This window comes from Sceloporus occidentalis, unplaced genomic scaffold, assembly GCF_023333645.1.
Source record: "Sceloporus occidentalis isolate IW3139 unplaced genomic scaffold, rSceOcc1.0.p SCAF_1, whole genome shotgun sequence".
Taxonomy (NCBI): domain Eukaryota; kingdom Metazoa; phylum Chordata; class Lepidosauria; order Squamata; family Phrynosomatidae; genus Sceloporus; species Sceloporus occidentalis.
Genome location: NW_028316981.1, coordinates 179,867,769 through 179,891,877, shown reverse-complemented (window position 1 = coordinate 179,891,877; position 24,109 = coordinate 179,867,769). Strand labels below are relative to the sequence as shown.

General features: G+C 42.8%; 2 protein-coding genes and 1 long non-coding RNA gene across 4 annotated transcripts in view; 2 read left to right on the top strand and 1 right to left on the bottom strand.

Moving 5' to 3' along the window:
* Nucleotides 1–3,012, top strand: part of LOC149322912 (protein FAM3A-like) — a 30,280-nt gene extending 27,268 nt beyond the window's left edge. The window contains exon 11 of the mRNA XM_089484692.1: nt 552–3,012. The gene's annotated coding sequence lies outside the window, so the exon portion shown is untranslated. The remainder of the gene's footprint in view (nt 1–551) is intronic.
* LOC149322911 (uncharacterized) lies at nt 1,536–15,839 on the bottom strand. The gene is made up of 3 exons (XR_016272286.1): nt 15,742–15,839; nt 3,016–3,129; nt 1,536–1,617 (listed from the first exon to the last, which is right to left on the bottom strand). It is a non-coding gene; the product is annotated as an uncharacterized LOC149322911 (long non-coding RNA).
* On the top strand, nt 9,683–21,457 carry LOC149322910 (P3 protein-like). 2 transcript variants are annotated; one of them, XR_016272252.1, is made up of 2 exons: nt 9,683–11,188; nt 21,410–21,457. XR_016272252.1 is itself a non-coding variant. In XM_089484678.1 (1 exon), the coding sequence occupies exon 1, from the start codon at nt 9,690–9,692 to the stop codon at nt 11,001–11,003; it is 1,314 nt and encodes a 437-aa protein (XP_089340804.1). In that variant the 5' UTR covers nt 9,683–9,689; the 3' UTR covers nt 11,004–11,425. The 2 variants fall into 2 exon arrangements, 1 of the variants encoding a protein (XP_089340804.1); XM_089484678.1 differs by lacking the exon at nt 21,410–21,457 and having other exon boundaries at nt 9,683–11,425.
* The last annotated feature ends 2,652 nt before the right edge of the window (nt 21,458–24,109 follow it).

Genomic DNA, 24,109 nt, shown 5'->3' with positions numbered 1-24,109 from the left:
AGAATAATCTAGGCAGTCACTTTTGTAGAATAATTTAAGTTTCCTAAGATTTCAGCCTATAGTAAGGAAACAAATATATTGAAATATTAAAAATGTCAAAGCCAAGCCTGTTAGGGTCTAGCTTTAAATCAGCAGAGTAGCAGAAGTGTGCCTTTGTCTAACTGTGCTTCCTTAAGAACTGAGACTGACTTAAAAACAATGAACACGTAGTTTGTAGTTTAAAACAAAAGTTTACTAATGGCTTTATATATACATAAAGGCTGTATCCTAGCTAGTGAATTGTTCGGGTAAAAAGAAATCTTTGGCCTGTTACAGACAGGCCAAAATAAAGCTGCTTCGAGTCACTTTGGAGGTATGGTATTTCGATGATGCATGCGTCCTAAGAGTCCAAAAGCCGCACCAAAGCTGCACTCCAGTCCTTAGAACTGGAGTGTGGCTTTGGTGCAGCTTTTGGACTCTTAGGACGCATGCATCATTGAAATACCATACCTCCAAAGTGACTCGAAGCAGCTTTATTTTGGCCTGTCTGTAACAGGCCTTTGTCTCACTAGGTTTCCAAAGAAAGGTGAGAGATGAGGAAGATGGAAAACATGCAGTTCAGCTGAAAATCTTGAGAGACAATATCTGTTAATCCCAAAGGAGGAGTGCCTTAAATCACATTGTTTGAATGAGAGGAGTTTGCATGCAGGAAATCCCTATCTATCTAAAAAGGGGGAAAGAGAATGCAAAAATCTTCCAGCAACTTTCTGCCCATTGTTCCCCCCTCTCTGCCTGCTTGTTTTCATCCTCTTCCTTCTTGACATGTGGCTTCTTTAGGTCAAAGCTTGAGGACCACAAACTTAAGATGGCAGACAGCAGAATGGCAAATCCTATAGGAGCAGCTGTCTTCTGTAATAGGAGCATCATCCAGTAGGGGGCAGCACTTCCACCTGGACTCCTGGCATGCCTGTGTTTTTGCACTTAACTACATTGCATTATTTACATTTCTTTTAAAAACATGCTCAAACTATCCATTTTTAATGCTAAAGAGAGAGCAGTTGGCCTCTGATCCAGAATATGCTCCTGAGATGAATTAAGACTATATGACAATTTCATGCTGAAAAGTCTTTACACTGCTCAGCTGATATTTGCTCCTATTGGTGCCTTTTGCTGCTAATAGCATCAGCAAGGTGAAGGGGTAGAGGGCAGAAGCCTGAAATTTGGGGCAGGAAAAAATGCATGGGTTGTTGCTGTAGATGAGAAGCATGTTTGGAACTGGGGTCCTGCTGCTTTTTATTCAGTGTAAAATTGGTCAGTTTGAGCAAGCTTATTTTTTTAAGTGTGAAGAACATGCTATTTTTGCCTAGTGACAGAAGTGGGCAACTTTTAGCCCTCCAGACAATGTTGACTGCAAATCCCACGAACACTAGCCAATAGTGAAGGATGATGGGAGTTGCAGCCCACCTTTGCCATCATAGACCCTTGACCCTCTTTGTGCCAGTAGTTATGCAATGTACAATAGCATCCAAAATCACCAAAACAGTGATACCTTTATTGGCGCAACCAAAAGACACAAAATACATGATGCAAGCTTTCAGAGCTGCACTGGCTTCTTCATCAGGCAAAGGTGTTAAAAACCTTACAGGAGAAAGAAAAATATGTTACAGCTCTACATTTTGCCAAGATGATGTTCTCAGTTAAGATGGTATGGAAGGATATATTTAAGAGTAGCTCAGTGTCTATAAAAACAGGGCAGGCTTAGTTTATCCCATGCTCTTATCTATGCAGTCCAATAGGAAGAGCATTTACAGCAGCCCGGGTTCATTTAATCAATTTAGTTTGTTAAGCAATAGGGAAACACATCCTCTGACTCTTTTCTGGCAAAAAAATAAGGCTCCAAGAAACTTCAAATGCTTATCTGGAGTGGAGATTTTACTGGTTTTGAGGTTCTTTCAATATATCAAGAATGAGAAACCTGTAGCCTACCTAAGGCTGTTGGACTCTAACCCCCATCATCACTACCCCTCTAATCATGCTGGCTAAGGCTGATGGGAATGAGAATCCAAAACCTAGAGGCCTAGAGTTTCTTGTGAGCTGGAACAATGTAAAGCACTGGAAAGCTCGTGCCAACTAAAATTGGTAGTTTTCAGAATATCACAAGATTCTTGACTGTTTTCCCTGAGATAGGTTATGATAGCTTTTACCCTTGAAAGGATCTTACAAAACCTTGATGATTTACAAGGCTATTACTGTGTAGGCTTTTGTTGATTAAACCACTTCATTGGCTATATAAATGCTAAAGCAAATTACAGGAATATGTACATATGGGACCAGGAATAGTAAACATCAATGTCAGTAGAAACTTAAATGCAAAAGGTACAGAGATTGATTGCATTACAAACACTCAGCATGTACAAAACATTGCAATTGTTGGGTGAGATATTTATATTGTTCTGATGATTGGCTCATGTCATATGATTTTTTAAAACTAGAAACTTTGCTCCAGTTTAGTCCACAAAAGTGGGCAAAGCACAGCTCTCCAGATGCTATTGGTTTGTAACTCCCATTAGTCCTAACCAGTGATGGTGAACCTTTTAGAGACCAAGTGCCCAAGCTGCAACCCAAAACCCACTTAATTGTTGCAAAGTGCTGCATTCTTCTGGCTTTCTAGGTACTAACTCTGGGAAACTCTATACTGGGGTGATGGTGCGCATGCCCACAGAGAGGGTTCTGAGTGCCCCCTCTGGCACCCGTGCCATAGGTTCGCCACCATCAGTATAGCATATGGTGAAGAATTTTAGGAGTTGCAGTCCTACAATATCTTGAAAGACGTGCATTGCCCACTCCACGATTTAAAAACAAACATTTCTTTATCTGAAATGTAGAAAAGGAGACAAAGTATTGTCTTTACAGTTATATTCTGTAGTGTGTCTGTGTGTTTAGTACGACATATCTTTCTTTTAAACCACTACTATCTTGAGGTTCATCGTTCATGTAATATATTTTTATAACATAAAAAGTAATAAAGGACTTTACATTTTTCTTAGGGAGCTGTCACCGCATGATTCTTGGTTCAAACAAATGAGTTTCAGTCCTCGGGAGATGAGAGCCGAACCTCTTGATGATGGCAAAGTGACTTTGAAGTCCCTGCTGCAACAGAATGGTTTAGGAGATTAGGAGCTGGTTTTGTGTGGAAATGCACACAAAGTTAACCCACACATACACACTCACACTTCCCAGCTCCTCTTCCCTTGAATTAAGAGATCTGCACCCCCAAACTCTAAAATTCCTATGGGAGCTATACCCATTTCCTAGGATTCTAATCCGCTTTCCTTCTGTTTCAGCAAAGAAGGAAAGCCCCTAGTTTAAGTGCATTTAATTGATACAAGTGAATCCATAATCCCCGTGAGGCAAAAATGCCTCCCAATCTCATCAACCGGAGGATAGAAGGCCCTAAATTGCCCAATCAAATAAAAGGATGAGGATATAATCTGGTGCATTGCTCCTTAATCCCATTCAGAGAATGTGTGGGCGCACTGGAGTTTTTGACCCAACCAATCAGGCAACAAGGGTGGGTTTGCCTCCATCCTGGGTTTGTTTTTTCTTTTTTGGCCAAATGACTGCTAACGGAGTATTAATCTTGCATTTAGGACGAAGGCAGGCTCCCTCCAATCAGATCACACAGTACCCCCTAATCCTATTAAACAAGGCATACTAACAGGTTAATGCTGCTTGCTGCTATTTGAGGTTTATGTTGATGCTGCCGCCGCCGCTTTTTAAAAAACCCATCCATTACAAGGCAGCAGGCTAAAGCCAGATCTAATATGTTTTCCCTCCCCCTCCCTTCATTTTAAACAAGCTTTTAGGGAACATATTCAGGGACAACCGTGTTGGCCATATAGCAACGTACAATGACATCCAAAATCCACAGAACAGCGATATCTGTATTCGACCAGTCAAAATGCACAAAATATATAGATACCCCTCATAGAACAACGCAACAACAACACCTTGAGAAAATGCAGGTCTGGGACTAACATCCTCATTTTATTTTTATTTTTTCCCCCTGCTGTATGATTTTTTTTAAACACCTTTGCCTGATGAAGAAGCCAATGGAGCTTTAAAAGCTTGGGTCATGAATTTTGTGCATTTGGGTTGGTCAAATAAAGGTATCACTGTTTGGTGGATTTTGGAAGCTTTTGTTTGTTGTTAACTGCCCTCAAGTCAACCCTGAGTCGACTCATGGTGACGTTGGGGATGAAACATTTGCAAGTGTCTTGCACTGTTCTGCTCAGGTCCTGCAAATGCAGGCCTGTGACCTCCCTGAGTCTGGTTTATGGTCTTCCTTTCTTTCTACTACCCTCCACCTTTCCTAGCATGATTGTCTTTTCCTATGAGTCCTACTTTCTCATGATGTGGCCAAAGTACAACAGCCTTGATTTAGTCATCTTGGCTTTCAGGGAGCTTACGGTCGATCTGCTCTAGGACCCATTTGTTTGTCCTTTTGGCTGTCCACGGGATCCTCAACACTTCTCCATCACCACATCTCAAATGAGTTGATTTTCTTCCTATTATTTTAACTGTTCAGCTCTCGCATACATACATACATGGTGATAGGGACTACAATGGCTTGTATGATTCTAACTTTTGTGCTCAGTTGTATGTCTTTACATGTTAGGATCTTTTCTAGTTCTTTCATGGCTGCCCTCCCCATTCCTTGTCTTCTGATTTCTTGACTGCAGTCTTCATTCTGATCAATGTTTGAATCTTAACTATTTCAATTTCTTAATTGTTTCCCAAACTTTGGCCCTCCAGACATTTTGGTTTTAGCCCCCAGAATTCCTGACTTTTGGTCATGCAGGCTCAGGCTTCTGGAAATTGAACATCCGGAGGACTAAAGTTTGAAAATCACTGGTCTGGACTGAGTGTGTGTAGGTCCTCAGTGGTCATTATTGTTTTCTTTATGTTCAACATTAAGCCTGGCTTTGCACTTTCTTCTCTGATCTTCCTTAGTAGGTGTTCCAGGTCTGTGATGTTCTCTGCTAGTACTATGGTGTCATCTGCGTATCTTAGATTGTTGATATTCCTTCCTCCTATTTTCACTCTTCTGGTGTCCAAGCCTGCTTTCCTTACAATATGTTCTGCATATAAGTTGAACAGATAGGGTGATAAGATACAGCCTTGTCTGACCCCTTTGCCAATTGGGAACCATTCTGTTTCTCCATGTTCTGTTCTGACAGTAGCCTCTTGTCCTGAGCACAGATCCCTAATCAGGACTATCAGATGTTTGGCTCTCCCAATGTCTTTAAGGATGTTCTATAGCCTTTCATGATTTAGGCAGCCAAAGGCTTTGCTATAGTCTATAAAGCACATGCTTTCTATTGGAATTCCTTGTGTGCTCCATTAGCCATTGTATGTTTACAGTTTGGTCTCTAGTGCCTCTTCCTTTCCTGAACCCTACTTGAACCTCTGGCATTTCTCTCTCCATATGTGCACAGTGTAATTTTGCTTGCATGGGAGATCATTACTACAATCCTATAGGTGCTGCAGTCTCTTGTGTCTCCTTTATCATGGATGGGGATGTCTATTGCTCGCTTCTGATCAATATATATCCCCATCAGGATGACCAGATGTCCTAACTGCAAAGGAGGAGAAGGCACCACAAAATGTAGGACGTCCAAGAAAATCGTAGGGCATGTCCGACTAAAATGCTGAAACACTAATGGAAATACATGCTGCTTGGCCGTGCTTGAAAAGGAGGACATCCAAGAAAATGTAGGATATGATTGAATAAAATCTGTGGACACTTAAATTTGTGCTTCTTGGTTATGCTCAAAATGGAGGGCATCCAAGAAAAATGTAAGACATGACCTAATAAAAGCTATGGACACTATTAAATTCATGCTTCTTGGTTAAGCTCAAAAAGGAGGGCATCCAAGAATGTAGGGCATTACCAAATAAAAAGCTGCAAACAGTGTTAAATTCATGCTCAAAAAGGAAGGCATTCAAGATAATGTAGGACATTACCAAATAAAAGCTATGAACACTTAAATTCGTGCTTCTTGTTTATGCTCAAAATGGAGGGCATCCAAGAAAAATGTAGGACACGACTAAATAAAAGCTAGAAACACTTCATAGAAATATAAAGTCGTGCTTCTTAGTCCTGCTCAAAATAAATGGAGGACATTTTGCAATGCCTTCTCGACGGAAGGCTGGAAATGTAGGGCCATATATTAACCCACTGGGTCACCTTGGGCAATAAGTCACACTCTCTCAGCCTCCTCAGGGGAAGGCAATGGCCAACCTCCTCTGAACAAATCTTGGCATGAAAACCCCATGACAGGTTTGCCTTAGGGTTGCCATAAGTTAAAAAAAATGACTTAGAGGCAGGGAATAGATTTTAGGGAGGTGATGCAAAAACTACAACTCCCAGCATGCCCTGGGGCGGCGGGTGGCTCCTCCCCGGGTTCGCGTTCTGAGGTGGGCGTGGCCTTCGATTGTGACGCGCCACATCGGGTGGGCGGGGCCAGGCGCTGTAGGAAAGGAAGGGAAGAGGCAAAGGCGTCCCAGTGGAGCGGTTGGCTTCGGGGGCAGCAGGTGAGACAACTGGGGGAAGGCACCTCTCTGGGTTTGGGGAGCACCAGGGCTGCCCAGGAAAGCCTGGCTTGCCACCTTAAGGTGACTTTCTCATGGGGTTTTCTTGGCAAGTTTCTTCAGAAGGGGGTTTGCCATGGCCACCCTCTGAGGCTGAGAGAATGTGACATGCCCAAGGTCCCCAATGGGTGCAGGTTATGGGGTTGTTGTTGTTGTTGTTGTGTGCCTTCAAGTTGTTTTCTGACTTATGGCCACTTTAAGGCAACCCTAACAGGGGGTTTCTTGGCAAGTTTCATCAGAGGAGGGTTGTTATTGCCATCCTCTGAAGCTGAGAGAGTGTGACTTGCCTAAGGTTCCCCCAGTGGATGCAGGTTATGTTGTTGTTATTATTGTTGTTGTGTGCCTAAGGCACACCCTAAGGCGACCTGATCAGGAGGCTTTCTTCAAGGGGGAGGGAGTGCCATGGCCATCCTTTGAGGCTTTCATTGCTGCCACCTGAGGCTGAGAGAGTGTGACTTGGCCAAGGTTCCCCCAATGGCTGCAGGTTATGGGGTTGTTGATAATGTGTGCCCCAAAGCACACCCTAAAGCAACCCTATTAGGTTGTTTTTTTGGCACATTTCTTCAGAGGGGGGGTTGCCATTGCCATCCTCTGGGGCTGAGAGAGTGTGACTTGGCTAAGGTTCCCCCAGTGGGGGCAGGCTGTGGGGTTGTTGTTGTTGTTGTTGTGTGCCTTCAAGTCGTGTCTCAACTTACGGTCACTTTAGTGGGTGCAGGTTATGGGTTTGTTATAAATAAAGGTTAATAATAATAATATTATTTATACATAAAAGAACAAACAGTCAAACCCAAAACTATGGGAAGAGAAGAGAACTAGATGATTAAGTCCTTAGATCCTTTCTGACATGCCCCTAGGCTTTACCCTCGACTTATCCATGGGTCATATCAAAATCCATAATTTGGGCCCCAAATCTGCCCTCGACTTATACATGAGGTTGACTTATAGTTCAGTATACGGTTGTAACAGAGATGGATGGGAGGGTATCCCTCCTCTATTGCTACTAAAAGGACAATTGGAGAGTATGGATGCCAAGGGGAGACATTGCAAGTGGGATGACTGGAGAAGAAAGGTTGCAAATAAACCTACAGAAGGGAGAAGAGGAACTTCTGCGGCCGGCAGCTTCTTTCCCAACAGGTGTTTATGGCTTTAAGAGAGAAGTGACTCAGCTGAACTGAGGAGGAGGAAGAGAAAGAAGGAGGGAAAGGAGGAGAACTTCCCTGTGCTGAATTCTGCAGTCCAGCTATCTTTCTCCCTTTCTTTATTATTCAGACCCCCCAAAGGGACTTGTCCATCTGGCACGATGCCTGGTTCAGGGCTAGCTCCAACCTCGGCGTTTTCCTTTCCTCCCTGAGATTGCTGTGGGAATAATCCTCAGCAGAAAGGAATATATTTGGTGGAGGAAAAACCTACTTTTATTGCTTGCATTGACTCCTGCTTGCAAGTGATAACAGTATCACGTTTTCCACCAAATATGTATTTGTTGAAGGGTTGAAAAGAGGAGCATTGGAAAAAGAGAAAGGATGAGAAAGTGAGTGAGGTTTGTAGGCAGGCGAAAGAAACACATATAGAAAGTAAGGCTATTGGTTACCAATGGAGTTGGCTGATGAGTCTCCTAAAATATAACATAATCCTAAAGTGACAAGGCCTGCGTGTTGTAGAAGCTGTAATGATGGCTTTTAAACTGCAGGGACATCTGTTTAAGATTTTCATGTTAGCCCTTGGTGTCCGCTGGGGTTTGGTTCCAGGATGCCCAGCGGACACCAAAATTAGTGAATGCTCAAGCCCCATTAAATACAATGGAGCAGTGAAATGGTGTCCCGTATATAAAATGGCAAAATTAAGGTTTGCTTATTGGTATTTATATATTTTAAAAATATTTTCAAGCCGTGGATGCTTGAATCCGTGGATAAAAAAAATCTGTGGAGACAGAGGGCCAACTGTACAGGCAAGATGAGGGTTCATATCTGCCACAGGTAACTTCAGGTGTTAACTTCTTTTCAATTATTTAGCATCACACCAGTCTGCCATCCTGTTTAGGAGAACGTGGGGCTGTCCAAATGTTGCTGCAGCTCCCAGCATCTCAAATGAGTACAGCCACTGCTCAGGGAGTCATAACCCAACTATCTGTCCCATAGACCTGGGTGAGACTTACTTTCAAGTGGAGATAAGGTTGCACAACCAATGGTCAAGAGCTGATAGAGAGCCTAGTCTGCTATCATTTTTAAACATCTGCCTGTTTGTTAACCTTTACAACCAGGTTTTTGCCTGGGGGCAACAAGAGAAGATCAATTACTCTTTATCATGTAGAAAGCTAAAGCTGTTGCTCACTCTTGTACAACGCCATGTCCGAGACTGAAAGCAGCATCTCTCACTTACATATGCACACAAATTCCTTTCTTGAAGTTATTTGCTTAGTTGAGGCTGATGTTCCTGAAATTTGGACATGCTAGGTGATGCCCTAGTTTGCCTGTATACTTAGGCTGGCCTAGGTTGGATGTTGTTGTGGTACACAGGGCTGCACAAACTGTGACGATTGCCACACTCTGGAGTACCTTCTGTCTCTCACTGTTCTGGTTTGTCTGTCCAACCCCCATGGGGCAAGCCTGGTGAAATTATGGCTGAAATTTAATACACGTGGCCCTCCGTATGTTCTTTAACTCCCAGCAGCCTTAGCTAGCCTGGGCAGTGCTGAAGCATGATGGAAGTAATAGTTCATTTCTCAGCCTCAGAAGAAGGCAACAGCAAACTTCCTCTGAATAACCCTTGCCAAGAAACCCCATAATAGGCTCACCTTACGGTTGCTATAATTTGGAAATGACTCGGAGGTACATAACAGCAAAAGGCAAATATACTTAGCTTATTTGTATCTGAATGCATTCTCTCTCTCTCTTTCTCAAAATCCTGATTAGGTAAAATGCTTCTGTAGCATCGCTGTGGTCTCAGCAAGGGCTGCCAATGGATCTGAGTTTGAAAGGAGTGTGGCCTGTGAGCAGAGGATCCATGTTCCATGCATGCCAAGGAAGGAAAGCAAGCTCTGTCTGGAATGAGTCCGTGGCATGACTTGGCCAAACATTTGCACCATGTCTGGGCAAAGTCTTTTCTTTTTCCAGCTCATCCATCTGCTGGTGGTTGTCTGGGCCCAGGGAGAGGCTCTTGACAGCCCTTACCTTAGCATAGGCGATGGGACCGTTTCGGAATTCAGCTTCCCAGAGCACAGCCAGGGCATCTTCCTGGTGTCTTCCCGCTATCAGGGACCTGAATCATGGCTCACTGTAGACTCCTTAGAACCGACAGTGGTTGTCGTTGAGAATGTCAGCACGTCTTGGGGAGGGGGTTTTATCGTTGGGTTTCAGTCTGGCCTGGTCGGTCTGGCCCCACTGCAGCTACGTCTGTTGGATCAGAGCCACCACATACTTGAGGAACGTGCAGATTTCCGGATCCGGGTCCATGCTAGTGATCCGGAGCCAGCTGTCCGGTCAGGACTGGGCCATTTCTCAGAGAATCCAGTCCTCTATGCCCTCCTGCCTTTGATCTTCCTCAACAAATGTGCATTTGGCTGCAAGGTGGAAACAGAGGCTCTGCGAACTCTTGTACGGCAGCCCCATCCAGTCATGCTGGGTATATTGGGCCAATTTGTGGTCATGCCCCTGTATGGCTACCTCATGTCTGTGGCCTTCTCTTTGCCGAAGCCGCTGGCCTTGGGATTGGTCATTTCCTGCTCCTCACCTGGCGGAGGCGGCGGCTACCTGTACAGCCTTCTGCTGGGTGGGGATGTCACTGTGGCCATCTCCATGACCCTCCTTTCCACCGTGGCAGCCACAGGGCTCATGCCACTCTCCTCAACGTTCTATGGCTGGTTGCTCGGTGCCCACGAGACCCTCCACATACCCTTCCTCAAGATCCTCATCACCCTCCTCTTCATTGCGGTGCCCATTTCCTCTGGGATGCTGGTCAAGTGTAAGCTGCCTCGCCTCTCCCGCCTGCTCCTGCTCCTCATCAAGCCTTTCAGCTTCACACTCATAATTGGGGGGCTCTTTATGGCTTACCATATGGGAGCTTTCATCCTGGCCAACGTGCAGCCCCCGATTGTATTGGCAGGAGTCACCGTGCCCGTCTTTGGCTTGCTGCTGGGATACCTCCTGGCCTGGTGTTTGCGGCTGCCCGGGCCACAGCGTCGGACGGTCAGTATCGAGGTCGGGGTGCAAAACAGCCTGCTGGCCTTGGCTGTGCTGCAACTCTCCTTCCAGCGGGCCCAGGCCGACTTTGCCTCACAAGCTCCTTTCATTGTGGCCCTGAGTAGCACTTCAGAGATGTTGCTGCTGGTTTTGGGGAACTTGGCGTACAGTAAACTCTGCTCAGCTGGCTCCTGAGAGCTCCTGGATAAGTACAGGCAGATACCAAAGAGATCGAGCTTCAGGCATGGCTGTGAGGCAGATACCAAAGGCCTTAGGATCAGGGCCTAGGTCTCGCTCTTCACGAGGGAATGTGTGAATATCAAGACCTCGGCCTTTCAGCCTCTTCTGGGGCAGGTCCAATACCAAAGGAGCCCTTTGAGGTGAAATATGTTCTGAAGGCTGCTGTGTTTTGGGAATCCACATTGTCTGGCCTTCCTTTTTTTTAAAAAAGAAGAAAAAATCATACTTGTTTTTCTACACAGCAAGAGGTGCCTCTGGAGTTGAGGTAGAATTGAATAAACTAGGAGGAAGAGGATGGGGGTGGGATCATCCCATTCCTTTTTTCATGTTTACTGGGAATACAGGGTGTGAATAAAAAGAAAGAGGAGGTAATATAACCTGTATGCTTGTTGTTTCTTTTTTTTTATAAAAACATTATTTCATGTCAGGAGTTGCAGAAAGGCAGCGATATTCAAATAGGGAGGCAAATTATATTGAAAATTCATTTATAAATCCTCCAGTATGAATCTGCTGTTTCAGGATCATGCTAGAGCAGTCAGGTTAAAATGCTTGTGTCCAATAAAAACAGTAGCAAATAATTTTAAATAATAGCTCTCTTCACATTGTTACAGGTAATAAAGAAAGAGGTGTTGTAGCCTGTGTGTGAGAGACCATGCACTCCTTCGTAGTGGTTGCAGGTGTGCAGGTTTTTCAGGTTGGAGAACATTTGCCCCCTAGATATTTTGGACTACTTGTCCCATAATCCTTGACTATTAGCCATCTTGTATGGGCTGTTAGAAAGGCATCAGGAGGGGCCAAGTCTTCACCCGTGTTTTAAAAGTTCTTGTAGTACAATAGTAGTAAGGAGCATGTGGCTACCCACATGTTGGTTTACAGTTCCCATAATTTCTGGTCTTTAACCATAAAACTTCTGGAAGTTGGAGTGTACGCTTCCAGTCTTTTTTGACCAAATGTCAGTTATCTGAACAAAAGTGCACTTCCCTTTTCCAGGCAAACATAGCCCAGGTTTGCTGCCCTCCATATTCTGCTAGTCCAGCTTTAGCGCTCAGGTACTAATGGCCACTGTGGGGGAGAAGAGGTGAGGTGTGGATGTAAGTCAAGTGTACTGTGTGGCAGCTAACTGGTTTTCACCACTTCCACACTGGCTGTGGTGCGTCATCTTCTTTGTGTTTTGGCTCCTAGGCTAACAAAGGGGGAGTTGAGGCATGTGTGCCTAATTCATACACCCATTCCCTGGTGTGGAGAAACAGCATAGTTTGTTCTGAGGGCAGTGATTGTTTGCTACAATGGGGTGTAGCTCTTAAATTAGGTTTGGCCTAATGCCCAAGGGCTGGGAAAAATTGTCAGCCTTGCTACTACTAGGTCAGCCTTCTTGTCTATCACCTTAAAGTTCAAGCCACACTTTTGACAAAAGGTTCAATTCCCAGCATTTCTGTTTTGAGGCAGTCCATCCTTTCCTCTCCCCAGACCCACTATGCCATGGCATTACTGAGTGGATAATGCTAAAGTTGGGCAGACAACAGAGACCTGCCACACGGCAGAAATAAAGCAGTTTGACACCACTTTTAACTGTCATGGCTCCATCCGATGGAATCCTGGGATTTGTAGTTTGGCAAGGTATTCAGCCTGGCCCATTGGGGAGCACTGGTGCCTCAGCAGACTGTAAATCCTAGGTTTCCATAAGATGGAGTCATGGCAGTTAAAGTGATTTCAAACTGCTTTAATTTTGCAGTACCTAAGTGAAGTATGGCCTAAAAGAGGACCCCAGTCAAAGTGGGAAAGTGCTCCTGTGGTGTAATGATGGAAGACACCTATTCTGCTTTCTCTTCACAGTATGTGACATGGTCTGTTCCTGTGTCACATGAAAAGCGAGCAAAGATGACCCCCTTATTACTGAAAGCTGCATCTTATTGATCCTGATTGGATATAAGACTTATTTCTGACCAACTTTGCATAAGATTATATTGTCACTTTTACACTGGCAAACAAAACATTTAGGAGAAGGGGGGAAAAAGTAAAGCCAGTCTGGTGGGGAGGGAATACAGCAGGCCTGGGTAACATAGTGGGCCTATACTACTCCCTCAGCCAACACAGCCAAAGGTGAAGGAATCTGCAGTCCAACAATCTGGAAGGCCATATGTTCCTTGTCTTAGTAATACATGATTGAACTTCACTTATGGAGATTTTAGTTCAATTCTCATGTCAGGTACAAAGCTCACTAGAGAGGCCTGGTCCAGTTTTTTGCCTCTCAGACTTCCCTTCTTTTCATGATTGTAATGATAAGATGGGCCATGAGTGAGAACTCTCGTATGTGCCCCTCAATTTCTTTTGACGATGCCTTGGAGTAATATATAAAGATATTTGGAATCTTCCAGATCTTTTTGGGCTACATCTCCCATATGGTCCAGTTAACATGGGGATTATGGGGCCATAGTCTAAAAACAGCTGGAGAGAGCCAGGTTGCCAGTCCATGAATAAAAATAATGTAGGATGAATGAGAATAAATGCAGTTGTTTTTATCTCCACTTTGCTAGTCCTGAATGAGGACTAACTTCACAGTGCTTTGTCTATTCACCCGAGAGTAAGCTCTTTTGACATTCTGGGCTTTCCTTCACAGAAAAGGAAAGCTCTGGAGAGGAGGGGGAAAGTGAAACATTATTGACTATTTGTATATCAGGGACAGAGGAATGGCCCTTGAGTTATGATGGGAGCTACAATCCAACCATATCGGGAGGGCTACATGTCTCTCCACGCTGGGGGTATGTGTCGTTTAAAACGTTTAAAACAGTTTTAAGGCAGTTTAAAACACAGTGGCAGTAAGGGAAACTGCAATTAGCAGACTGGAAGAAGGATGTCTTCTCCTTACACAGCTTGAGAGCTGCCTAGGGGCAGATGAGAGTGTGAAGCCATGATACATGACTCAGTTGGCATAAAACTCCCAATCCTTTATTCTTTCACTAGGCAGTACTGGGCTGATTGTCTTGGCTGTCTCTATTACTAAGGTGTGTGAATGTGAGAGAGACAAAGGAAGGTTACTTTCCGTTCTAGAAATAACTCCTTTGTGGTCAGGTGTCATGTTTTGTTTTCCAGCATAGGGTATCCCATGTCAGTCTTCCAGGATGTAAGTACCCATTTTGCCAACACCTTCACATCTGCAGCTCATTGGGTAGCAATACTGTGATCATGTATTGGAGCTTTGTCACTTTTCCCTGGGGAATGCATCTATTGTTGGAAGGCTGATAGTTCAAAAATAGTAGTTCTGGAATTTAATCCTTTTGACAGTTCCTAACAGGAGAGCAAAATTTACTGGAGAAAGTGAAGTTAAAGCACCGGGGCTTCCATGGGCTCATTCACACTACACAATTGTAGCACTATGGTTCCCCTTTATCTCCTGTGGCTCAGTCCTATAGGATCCTGGGGGTTGTAATTTGGTCAGAGGCACTGGAGTGCTCTGGCTGATGATTCTAAGTACCCATCCCTAAACTACAAATCCCAGGATTCCATAGGATGGAACCATGGCAGTTCAAGTGGAATAATAGTGCTATAATTGTGTAATGTGAAAGGACAGCAGACTAGTGAGGTGGGGCTATGCTCCTGGTTTTTATCCAAACTCTAAAGAAGGTGTCTAAGATGCTGGATCTTACCCCACTACAATAAGTTTAGCACTCTGAATAGCTACTCTAAAGTTACCCCAGAGTCAGTTCACCATGGACACAGAAGTACCAGCAATCACCAGCATGTTATTTAATAGTTAAAGGGATAGATAGCACAGGGAGTACCAACATTTGGGAAGAAATATTTAAGGTTGTTTTTTTTTAAAGAATACAAATATCTCCCCAAATGTGTGTCCTCCTCAAAATGCACCCTCCTCCAAATTCCTCTATTTGCCAGAAATGAAGTGTGAAATAACAATTTGAAATCTGAAAGAAAAAACAGGAGAAATTCACATGTCTGATTGAATATTAATATACTGAATGCAGTTAAAGTAGATAGCTGCATTTCCCCTCCAAATATCTTGTTTCCAATAGGATCTGTCCCATTGCTCAGTCTGTGTGCTGAATAGGGCCTTCTTGGTTTCTGTTATATTTGGCTGTAATATACAGACCCCTATAAAAGAGGGTGCAAGATCAGAAAGTGAGCTGGCCTGAGACTTCATATATTTTGAAACTGGCCCTGCAGAATGAGGATACTGACCCTGTTCACACAAAAAATGGTGGCTACATGATGGAGTTCTGTTTGTCTGAGACAGATAGGACTACCTGTATTTGGTTGCCCTTACTACATATTTGTGGGGAAATTAACAGGTTTTCTGCTACAGATTGGTAACTGTTGCGGTTAGCCTCCTTGAGCCTCATTATTAAGAGAAAGATGGGGTATAAATTAATAAAATAAACTGGCAGCTCAGAGGCTCAGTTCAGTCCAAAAGGGCCTTTCTAACTGACCCACAGCCTGCCCCTCAGACCTAATTACCTCTTTCAACTATTACTGCACAACTCAGTTGTGTTATCTTGTTTTATCTTCGGCTTGAGGTGAATATGTTTTTAGTCACCATCTCCTTAGAATAAAGGTGGGACTCATGTAGCCCTCTACTGTTGTTAGACTGCAACTCCCACCACCCCTTGCTAGCACAGTCAAAAGTGAGCATGGATAGGAGTTATACAGCCACATCTCTGGAGAGCTGCACAGTACTCACCTCAGCTTAACATTAATGGCAATAACTTTGTCAGGAATTTCTCCTCTTTGGCCTTTCGATTTACTCATCTAGCAGAATCAGCCACACCACTTTAGACTGCAGGTAGTAAAACAAAATTGTATTTCTTTACCTATCATGTCTTCTGTGTTGCACTCAAGACAGTTTATGAGAATAGATGTAGTGGGGAATATGGTATTGCCTTCCCAATAAGAATTCTGCTCCCCCCATGAAATTTTCCTTCATTCCCCAAATTTCTAGCATTGCAGAGAGGGAGACACTAAACATGATTCACAACAACTATTACATTTTCAGTTTGCATTCCCTTGAGAACGCTACCTACCCTTAACCCTATATCCAAATGCCCAATTATTGCAATGCCAGATATTTAGGATGGAAGGAAAATTTCTTTTTGGGGGCAGATTTCTTACTGGAAGACACCACCTTCATCCCTCCCCCATAGCTACACTCTGACAGTTTACCATGTTAAATATAGATGCAATAATGCCAGTTAGGAATTCTTCCCCCATTTACAAAGCTCCTGCAATAAAAATGAGGTTTGGTCCATATTGTATGGCTTTTGTGTGGTGTTTTGTTCAAGTTTATTTTTTGTTTGTGAGCAGCATTGCCAACAAGCCTCCAAGATATTCCCCGGAATGTTTTACCAAAATCCCCAGAAATCCCGAATATTTATTATTATTCAGTCAAAATCCCCAGAAAGAAATTAATTAAATTCCCCAGATTCCAAGTTTGCAGTAGATAGTTGAGGGGGCTTAGTATGGGTTCTGCTATTTACACAGCAAAGAAGGGATAACAGCCTTTGGCCTGCCACCTTATATATCACAGGCCAACCTCTTCAAAGCTCTCTCTCTCTCTTTAAATTTTTGATCTGCATGTCCAAAGATGTACCTCAGGCCATTAACCCCCAGAAAAGATCAATATGATCCTCCTCCAGCTCTCCATGAGTCAACAGCAGCCCTTGAGGGGGTGGTAGATGGTTCTCCACTCATGGATCAGAGAGCAGCATAGGAAGTGACTCAACAGATGAAACCAGTGCCACTGGTATCTCAACCCAAAAGATGGCTCCTGGTATAACTGTCATACTTTAGCCATTTCAGGAGAAGACATGACTCACTAGAAAAGGCAATAGTTTTTTTGTGGGATTTTTGGCTATGTGGCCATGTTCTAGAAGAGTTTATTCCTGATGTTTCGCCAGCAGCTGTGGCTGGCATCTTAAGAGAATGCTGGCATGGAAGAAAGTGGGGTACATATATTGCTGGTTGAGAGGAGGTGATTTGCATGTTAATCTGTGTATTCTGCTGTCAAATGGCAAGGTCTCAGGGTGTCCATTTACGTTGAAATCCGTAAACACCTGGGCAACTTCAACAGGAAAGAAGAAACCCTGAAAGTAAACAAAGTTTGGCTACCTGTCCTGAAAAACACCAAAATCAGGAGCCAGCAAATGCAAATGAAAAACACCCAGAGTGAGGGGGATTCCTACCAGACAATAGATCATTAAGTCAATCATAGGACTATAACTGCATAACATGAAAGGCCCCCTGGAATTTGGGGATTGTTTCTGAAATGAAGCTTACTAGTTAAAGGATAAGGGTACCCAGATCAAATACTCTGTTCCTGAGCTGTCATCACTTCATTCTAATCAATGTGGAATACCCTATAGTGTGTGTGTATGTATACACACAGGGGTCATTCTTTATTTTTTATATATACAGTACTACACTCCATTTTGCTTCTCCATTGACTGTGAAAAGACAGGGGACACCTAAAGCGGTGAATAGTTCTGGAATAGTTCCACAAATCCCTTCACTGCTATTCTAGCCTCCCCTCCCTTGCGTCATATCTAACTTTGATGATTATTTAATTAATTTTTGCAATCGCCAGCCTGTCACTATGTCAGCAAGTTACCTCGGGCTAAAAGTCACCTTGCAGAGCCCTAATTTTTAATGAATAGAGGAATGCAGAGCTACAACCAACTGGTGCAAATGAATCTGTTATGCAACCAAGTTGCACATGTTGGTAAAGTTGCAGAAACTCTATCCTGTTTTTCTTCAGGGTTAAGAAATGTGGTAAACAAGGCACTGTTCTTAAGCTTTGCTTCATACTCATTTTTGAGAAATGGCTTTCTAGCTTGCGGGGTTGACTTTCTGTCCTTATTTGGATTGGTGTTACCAGGTAGCAACTGTCCTGGAGAAAAATATGTCTGTTTCTTTAATGTCCCCACAACTCTAAAGGAGAACAGAGGTAGCTGCAGCCCCTCCTGGCCTTTTCCTATCCTTTTCCCGTAGTCCACTGTCTCTTCTCACTGTTTAAGCCCATTTTGCAGCACAGCAAGTAGGAGGAAGCTGGTATTAGACAAGGAGACTCCCCAGACAGCAGGGTTCTTAAAGAGGCAGGGCAGCTCTCTGTACTGCAACTGTTCTTCAAATAGATTTGGCTTTGCTCCCATTGATTTTCAGTAACAATAGATTCTAGTCGTCTCAGAAGACTCACCCCTGTTCTCTCTCCTACCAGCCCCAGCTCATTATTTCAAAAGCAGGCTGGAAGAGAAAGAGAGAGAGAGAGAGAGAGAGAGATCAGGGGTGAATGCAAATGTACATAATTGGCGTAATGAGGCCAAAGCAGAAAGGCATGCATCTTTCTTTTTCCTCCAAATACTGTACAGAGCTTGGAAAGTTACCTCTTTAGAACAATGGCCATATTGACTGAGGGATTCCGGGTGTTTTAAAAAGTAACTTTTCTAATCTGTCTAATAAACAGTGATTTCTCCAAGATGGGGTATGGGGAAGAATTATTTGTGTGTACTGCAGAAGAAGCTAGTCTTGCATAGGAGCGATTAGGTGGAATCGATGACACATCACAAACTAATTTCCCCTCTCACCCAAAGCAGTTTTTCAGTGTTTCAAAAATGAAGTAATTTTTTTAAGGATGTGAAAATAAATTAACACATGACTGAATACTGAATAATACATGTGGTGGATTAAGAAGAGATCAAGAGAGCTGGGCTGAGGTGCAAGACAGAAAAGTGAGTCAACACTTGAGTCATTGGACAATACTCCTATCAAGTGTGTTCAAGGGTGAATGGAAATTGGACAATACTCTTATCAAATGCATTGCAATAAGGGTGAGTGGAAATTGGACAATACTCTTATCAAATGCATTGCAATAAGGGTGAGTGGAAATTGGACAATACTCTTATCAAATGCATTGCAATAAGGGTGAGTGGAAATTGGACAATACTCTTATCAAATGCATTGCAACAAGGGTGAGTGGAAATTGGACAATACTCTTATCAAATGCATTGCAATAAGGGTGAGTGGAAATTGGACAATACTCTTATCAAATGCATTGCAATAAGGGTGAGTGGAAATTGGACAATACTCTTATCAAATGCATTGCAACAAGGGTGAGTGGAAATTGGACAATACTCTTATCAAATGCATTGCAATAAGGGTGAGTGGAAATTGGACAATACTCTTATCAAATGCATTGCAACAAGGGTGAGTGGAAATTGGACAATACTCTTATCAAATGCATTGCAACAGGGGTGAGTGGAAATTGTGGGAAGAAAGGACATTTAGCATGTCTTGCTTTGTATATTTATCTGTATACAATCTGATGTAGAAGAGACAATCATTGTGAATTAGAGCTAACTTAGATATTTGGATTCATCATATGGGATGGAGCTTCTGGAGCTGTCCTTCAGATCAAAAGTGGGGAATTATGAAATACAGTACAACATTTCTCAATCACTGTACAAACTAGAAGACCAGTCATCTCCTAAGGACACTCAATTTATGCATGTAACAAACAAAAATAACCTCCTCCTTTAGAAATCTGCGAGCAGAGCCTGGATGACCATCTATTGTGAATGCGTTGATTGTGTATTCCTGCATCGCAGACTGGGGTTGGACTGGATTACCTTTGGCAGGGGGTTTCTTCCAACTAGGATTCTATGAACACTCCCCCCCAGGAGCATCCAATCCCACACACCTATAGCCTGAAATGGTACAGTTCTAGACATTCTGTACTGTACCACTTGACTGACCTGCATGTTTGACCATCAGCTTTGACATGGCGATAAATCTTTGGAGCAGCTCAAACACGTAGCGATTGTTTCAACCCACAATCAGAGATGGCACTTCTCCACTCCAGAGAAAACAGAGCACAGCTGTTCAGCCAGAAAAATGAAACAGATTCATACAGCTGCTTTACAACTTCCAGTTGTGCCTGATAGTGTTGTTGTTACTTTACATTAAAAGTTTAGTCATCCTTTAAATGGTGTGAAGCAGGCATAAAATAGAATGTTCTCTGCATATAGAAACACTGGCCAATGGAACATAAAGCCAATATGATAGCCTAAGCCTGACTAATTTTTCAGGTGCAACCTGTATGATTTGGCATTTCTTGTATCATTGCCTTTCATGGGCTAGTTACAGAGATAAGATGGCCATTGCTAATTATGTAGATGTCAGATTACTGTTCCGATCCATATGGTTTTTAATTCTTGTGGGGACAAACGGAGGCTGCTACATCTTATAGTCCACACTTCTGTAGATATATTGGGTAGAAATCAGGATAGAATTACAGCAAATTTCTGGTTTAACTTTTGAAAATGTGTATTTAAAACTTTCCTTTTCTTGGATTTTCTATAAAAATGTCTGTTATAATTGGCAAACTGCATAAATATGGGGAAATTTGTCAATTATCAGAGAGGATTGTCTAGTATGCAACAGATCATAATGCTGCAGTTGCATGTTGTAGTAAGCCATGGTTTATGATAGACATGGTTTGTTGCTTTAGCCATTAATTGCCTTTCAGATCCTATTTCAGGATGAGTAGCTTAGATTCACAGAATTAGAAGAGACCACAAGGGCCATCCATTTGAATTCCCTGCCATGTAGAAGACATGACCAAAGCAAACATGACAGATAGCTATCCAGTCTCTGTTTAAAAACCTAGGGGGGATACAGACGGATGAAGGCCACAGCAGACAAATGCTGTGGCCTCCGTGAGGCCTAAAAAGAACCCACTTCTAGTGAGTTCTTTTTGTGCCAGGTGCCATTGGCGCCTTCACATGCAACGATCCGTATGGCATGACAATGTTTGGGCGCTGCGCCATGCGGACGTCATCGTTGCATGCCTCGTATGGATGGGTGCGTGCAATCATGGTGCCCGCGTACCAATTGTAGGGCTGGGTGCGTGTGGACACCCAGCCCTACAAAACCCTAATTTCAGCCCCAGACTGGCACAAAGCGCCGGTCTAAGTTAGAAGGAATCTACCATTTTGGGTTGAACATAAGCACAACCTATGGTTTAAAAAAGCATTTGTACAACAACCTCTGTTTTTGGTTTGCAGCTGGCTAACAAACCATGTTTTGTTTGTGGGGATAGACACAGCAAGAAACCAAAATTCAACAGCCTCAAATTGGCTTACTTTATGATCTCCTAGATATTTTCTTGACCCTGGAATAATGCTCCACTATCCTTGGTGGAGTGCGACATGTGAATGGCTTGGGGGATCCTCTGAAGTAGACAACACTAAGTCTGATGGATCAGTTTTCAGACTTCTCACTGTTTCCCATTTTCTCTCTTGTACTTTAATCTATCTATGCTCCGTTTAACAGACAGGCCTTTTCTCTTGTTTTTTTAGGTCACAGAACAAAGTGCTCTTCAGGCAATTAGCAGTTGTACCTCATCATCCTATCCTGTACAAAGACTTTCAAAGTTGTAAAACTGTCTCAAGCAGAATAAAGTTGGCAGTGAAAGGGAGCATATCAAAGGCATTAAAAGTGACTAATCAAAAATAAACCAGGGGATTGTTGCCAATATTGTGGCTTGTCTGGTAGTTGGGGTGCTCTACACTGGGAATTTCCACAGTCTTAAAATTACAGAATTCAACTGTAATACTTCACGGTCTGATATTCAGTTGACTTTGAAGCATTTACTTCAGTGAAAGTCAGTGTGATACAGTGGTTAAGAACAGTGTTGCCAATTTCCAGGGAATTCCCTGGAATACGGGGAATTTAATTAATTTCTTTCTGGGGATTTTGACTGAATATTCCAGTAAATATTGGAGAATTCCGGGGATTTTGGTAAAACATTCCGGGGAATATCTTTGAGGCTTGTTGGCAACACTGTTTAAGAGTACTGAGTGAGGACTTGGGAGATCCAGATCCTAAGCTTCACTGAACTACTTCGGCTCAGTCACACTCTTTCACCTGACATACATCATAGGGTTGTACTGAAAATAAACTGGGGAGGAGGAAAGCCATGCTGCCTTGAGCTCACTGGATAAAAGACAAGAAACAGGTGTGAGAAATACTGAATAAAGCTACTATCATTCAGCATCTGGTCTTATAGCAGCATACAAGTTATCCACAAATATCATTTTATATTATCCTTAGCTCCCTTTCTCTGAGCCAAGCATCAAGGCAAAAAGACTGCTGGATGCAAAGGAATGAAGTGAACTAATACGGGGGCAAGGTTAATCTCGCTTGACAAGGCAAGTGGAATGTAATCCTCCTGCACACACTTGTGTACGTATGCACACCTTGGTGGCGGCACTGTAGATAGAGAAATTTCCATGAGATAAGATCATCCTGAGTAATTACCTCCAGTTTGCAAAAGTAAAGACATCCACTGCCTATGAAATTGGAGAGGTATATGTTTTAGCCACAACATTGCAAGATGGTTCTACAGTGTCAACAGCATTGAAATGTACTTAAAGAATGGGGCATAGCAGGACCAACATGACTTTTTATTTGAAGTAATAAATATGCCATGTGCCTCTAAACACCACACAAATCTGCATATGGATGTGAATGCCAATATATGTAAACACACTCTTTCCGATTTCTAGCTGGCTCTGTCCCTAAGATTCAGATCTTGTTAATAACTTAGTCATGTCATCTATAGTTAATTGGAATGTTAAAACTACATCATATGTATTGTTTACAATGTAACTTTTAAATTATACAACCTTAGCACTCTGGCATAGGTACTGCTGAGCATGTAATATTTAATAGTCTTGAAATCATCCCAAATGTTAAAAAGAGACTATCTGGCTGGCGCCAGGTTTTTTAAAAAAGTGATATACTGCAGACTAGGCAGTCTTTGTTCTTGCAATGCATACCAGCCTTACTTTACCTTCTGTGCCTCTCTGGCAAACAACTGTGGCAATAACCCTGGGGACATGGCTAATTGTACTAATAAGAATTGAGTTGCTTTATGTCCCAGACCTGCTGCTGCCTTGTTGTTTGATCTTTGCTTTTATATTCTTGGCACAGTAAATGGAGTAGAGCATGGACACTGTGAGTGACAGCCAATGGTTCCCATGTCAATGAAGCAGTGAATCCACCTTGGGCTCTAAGAAACTACCCAAGCTACTGAACCTGTTTTGGAGATATGGTTCTGTACTTTTGCATAGCAGCTTCAAAAAGTGGACTGAAGTTCAGGATGGATTTGCTGCTCCATTCACAAGAAAGCCACCAACTGCCTCAGACTGTTGAGATGTGGGTTCAAATTCTCACTTAACTGGTGTAGCTGATGTGGTGGTCCTTTAAAGATCAAGAGTACAAGATTTTTAGAGCCTCACTGAGTGTGCTGCCTAGAACACCCAAAGCATGTGTGGAGATTTATGTCAACATGTTGCTTACATATGTCCTTCTAGATATAGTGGACCCTTGTTATCCACAGGGGTTTGGTTCCAGGGTCCCCCGTGAATAACAAAATCCATGTATGCTCAAGTCCCATTAAATACAATGGGATAGCAAAATGGTGTCCCTTATATAAAATGGAAAAAATCAAGGTTTGATACTTGAAATTTATACTTTTTTTGGGAATATTTCCAAGCCGTGGATGCTTGAATCCATGTATAAGAAATCCTTGGATAAGGAGGGCAAACTGTATATTGCTATAAAATTTTTAAAAAAGAGAGTGAAGACATGCTTCCAGCCACAAAACATATTCTAGAATAAGGTACCTGCTGTCAGTAATGCCTGAATGAGGTTGAACAAATGGAAACTTTATTTAGACAAGTCAAATATGCGCCTGGTCAGTGGAAGAACTGATTAGAAATAAGGATTAAGTCTGTGCTGGCGAAGGTTATGCTCCCCCTGAAATCTCAGACTTGTAACTTGGGTGTTTTATTGGATTCAATGCTGAGCCTGGAAGCCCAGGTTTCAGAGACAATCAGGAGTGCATTTGCACAGTTAAAACTAGTGTCCTGCTCCCAAGGATAATAGATCTGACTATAGTAATATATACACCTTGACTACATCCTATTTGGATTATTGTAACATACTTTATGTGAGGTTGCCGTGAATCCTACATCAGGAGAAGGTGGAAAATA

Bases quoted from the DNA above. Each gene is read 5' to 3' on its own strand.
- LOC149322910 (XM_089484678.1), top strand. From the start codon at position 9,690: ATGACTTGGCCAAACATTTGCACCATGTCTGGGCAAAGTCTTTTCTTT.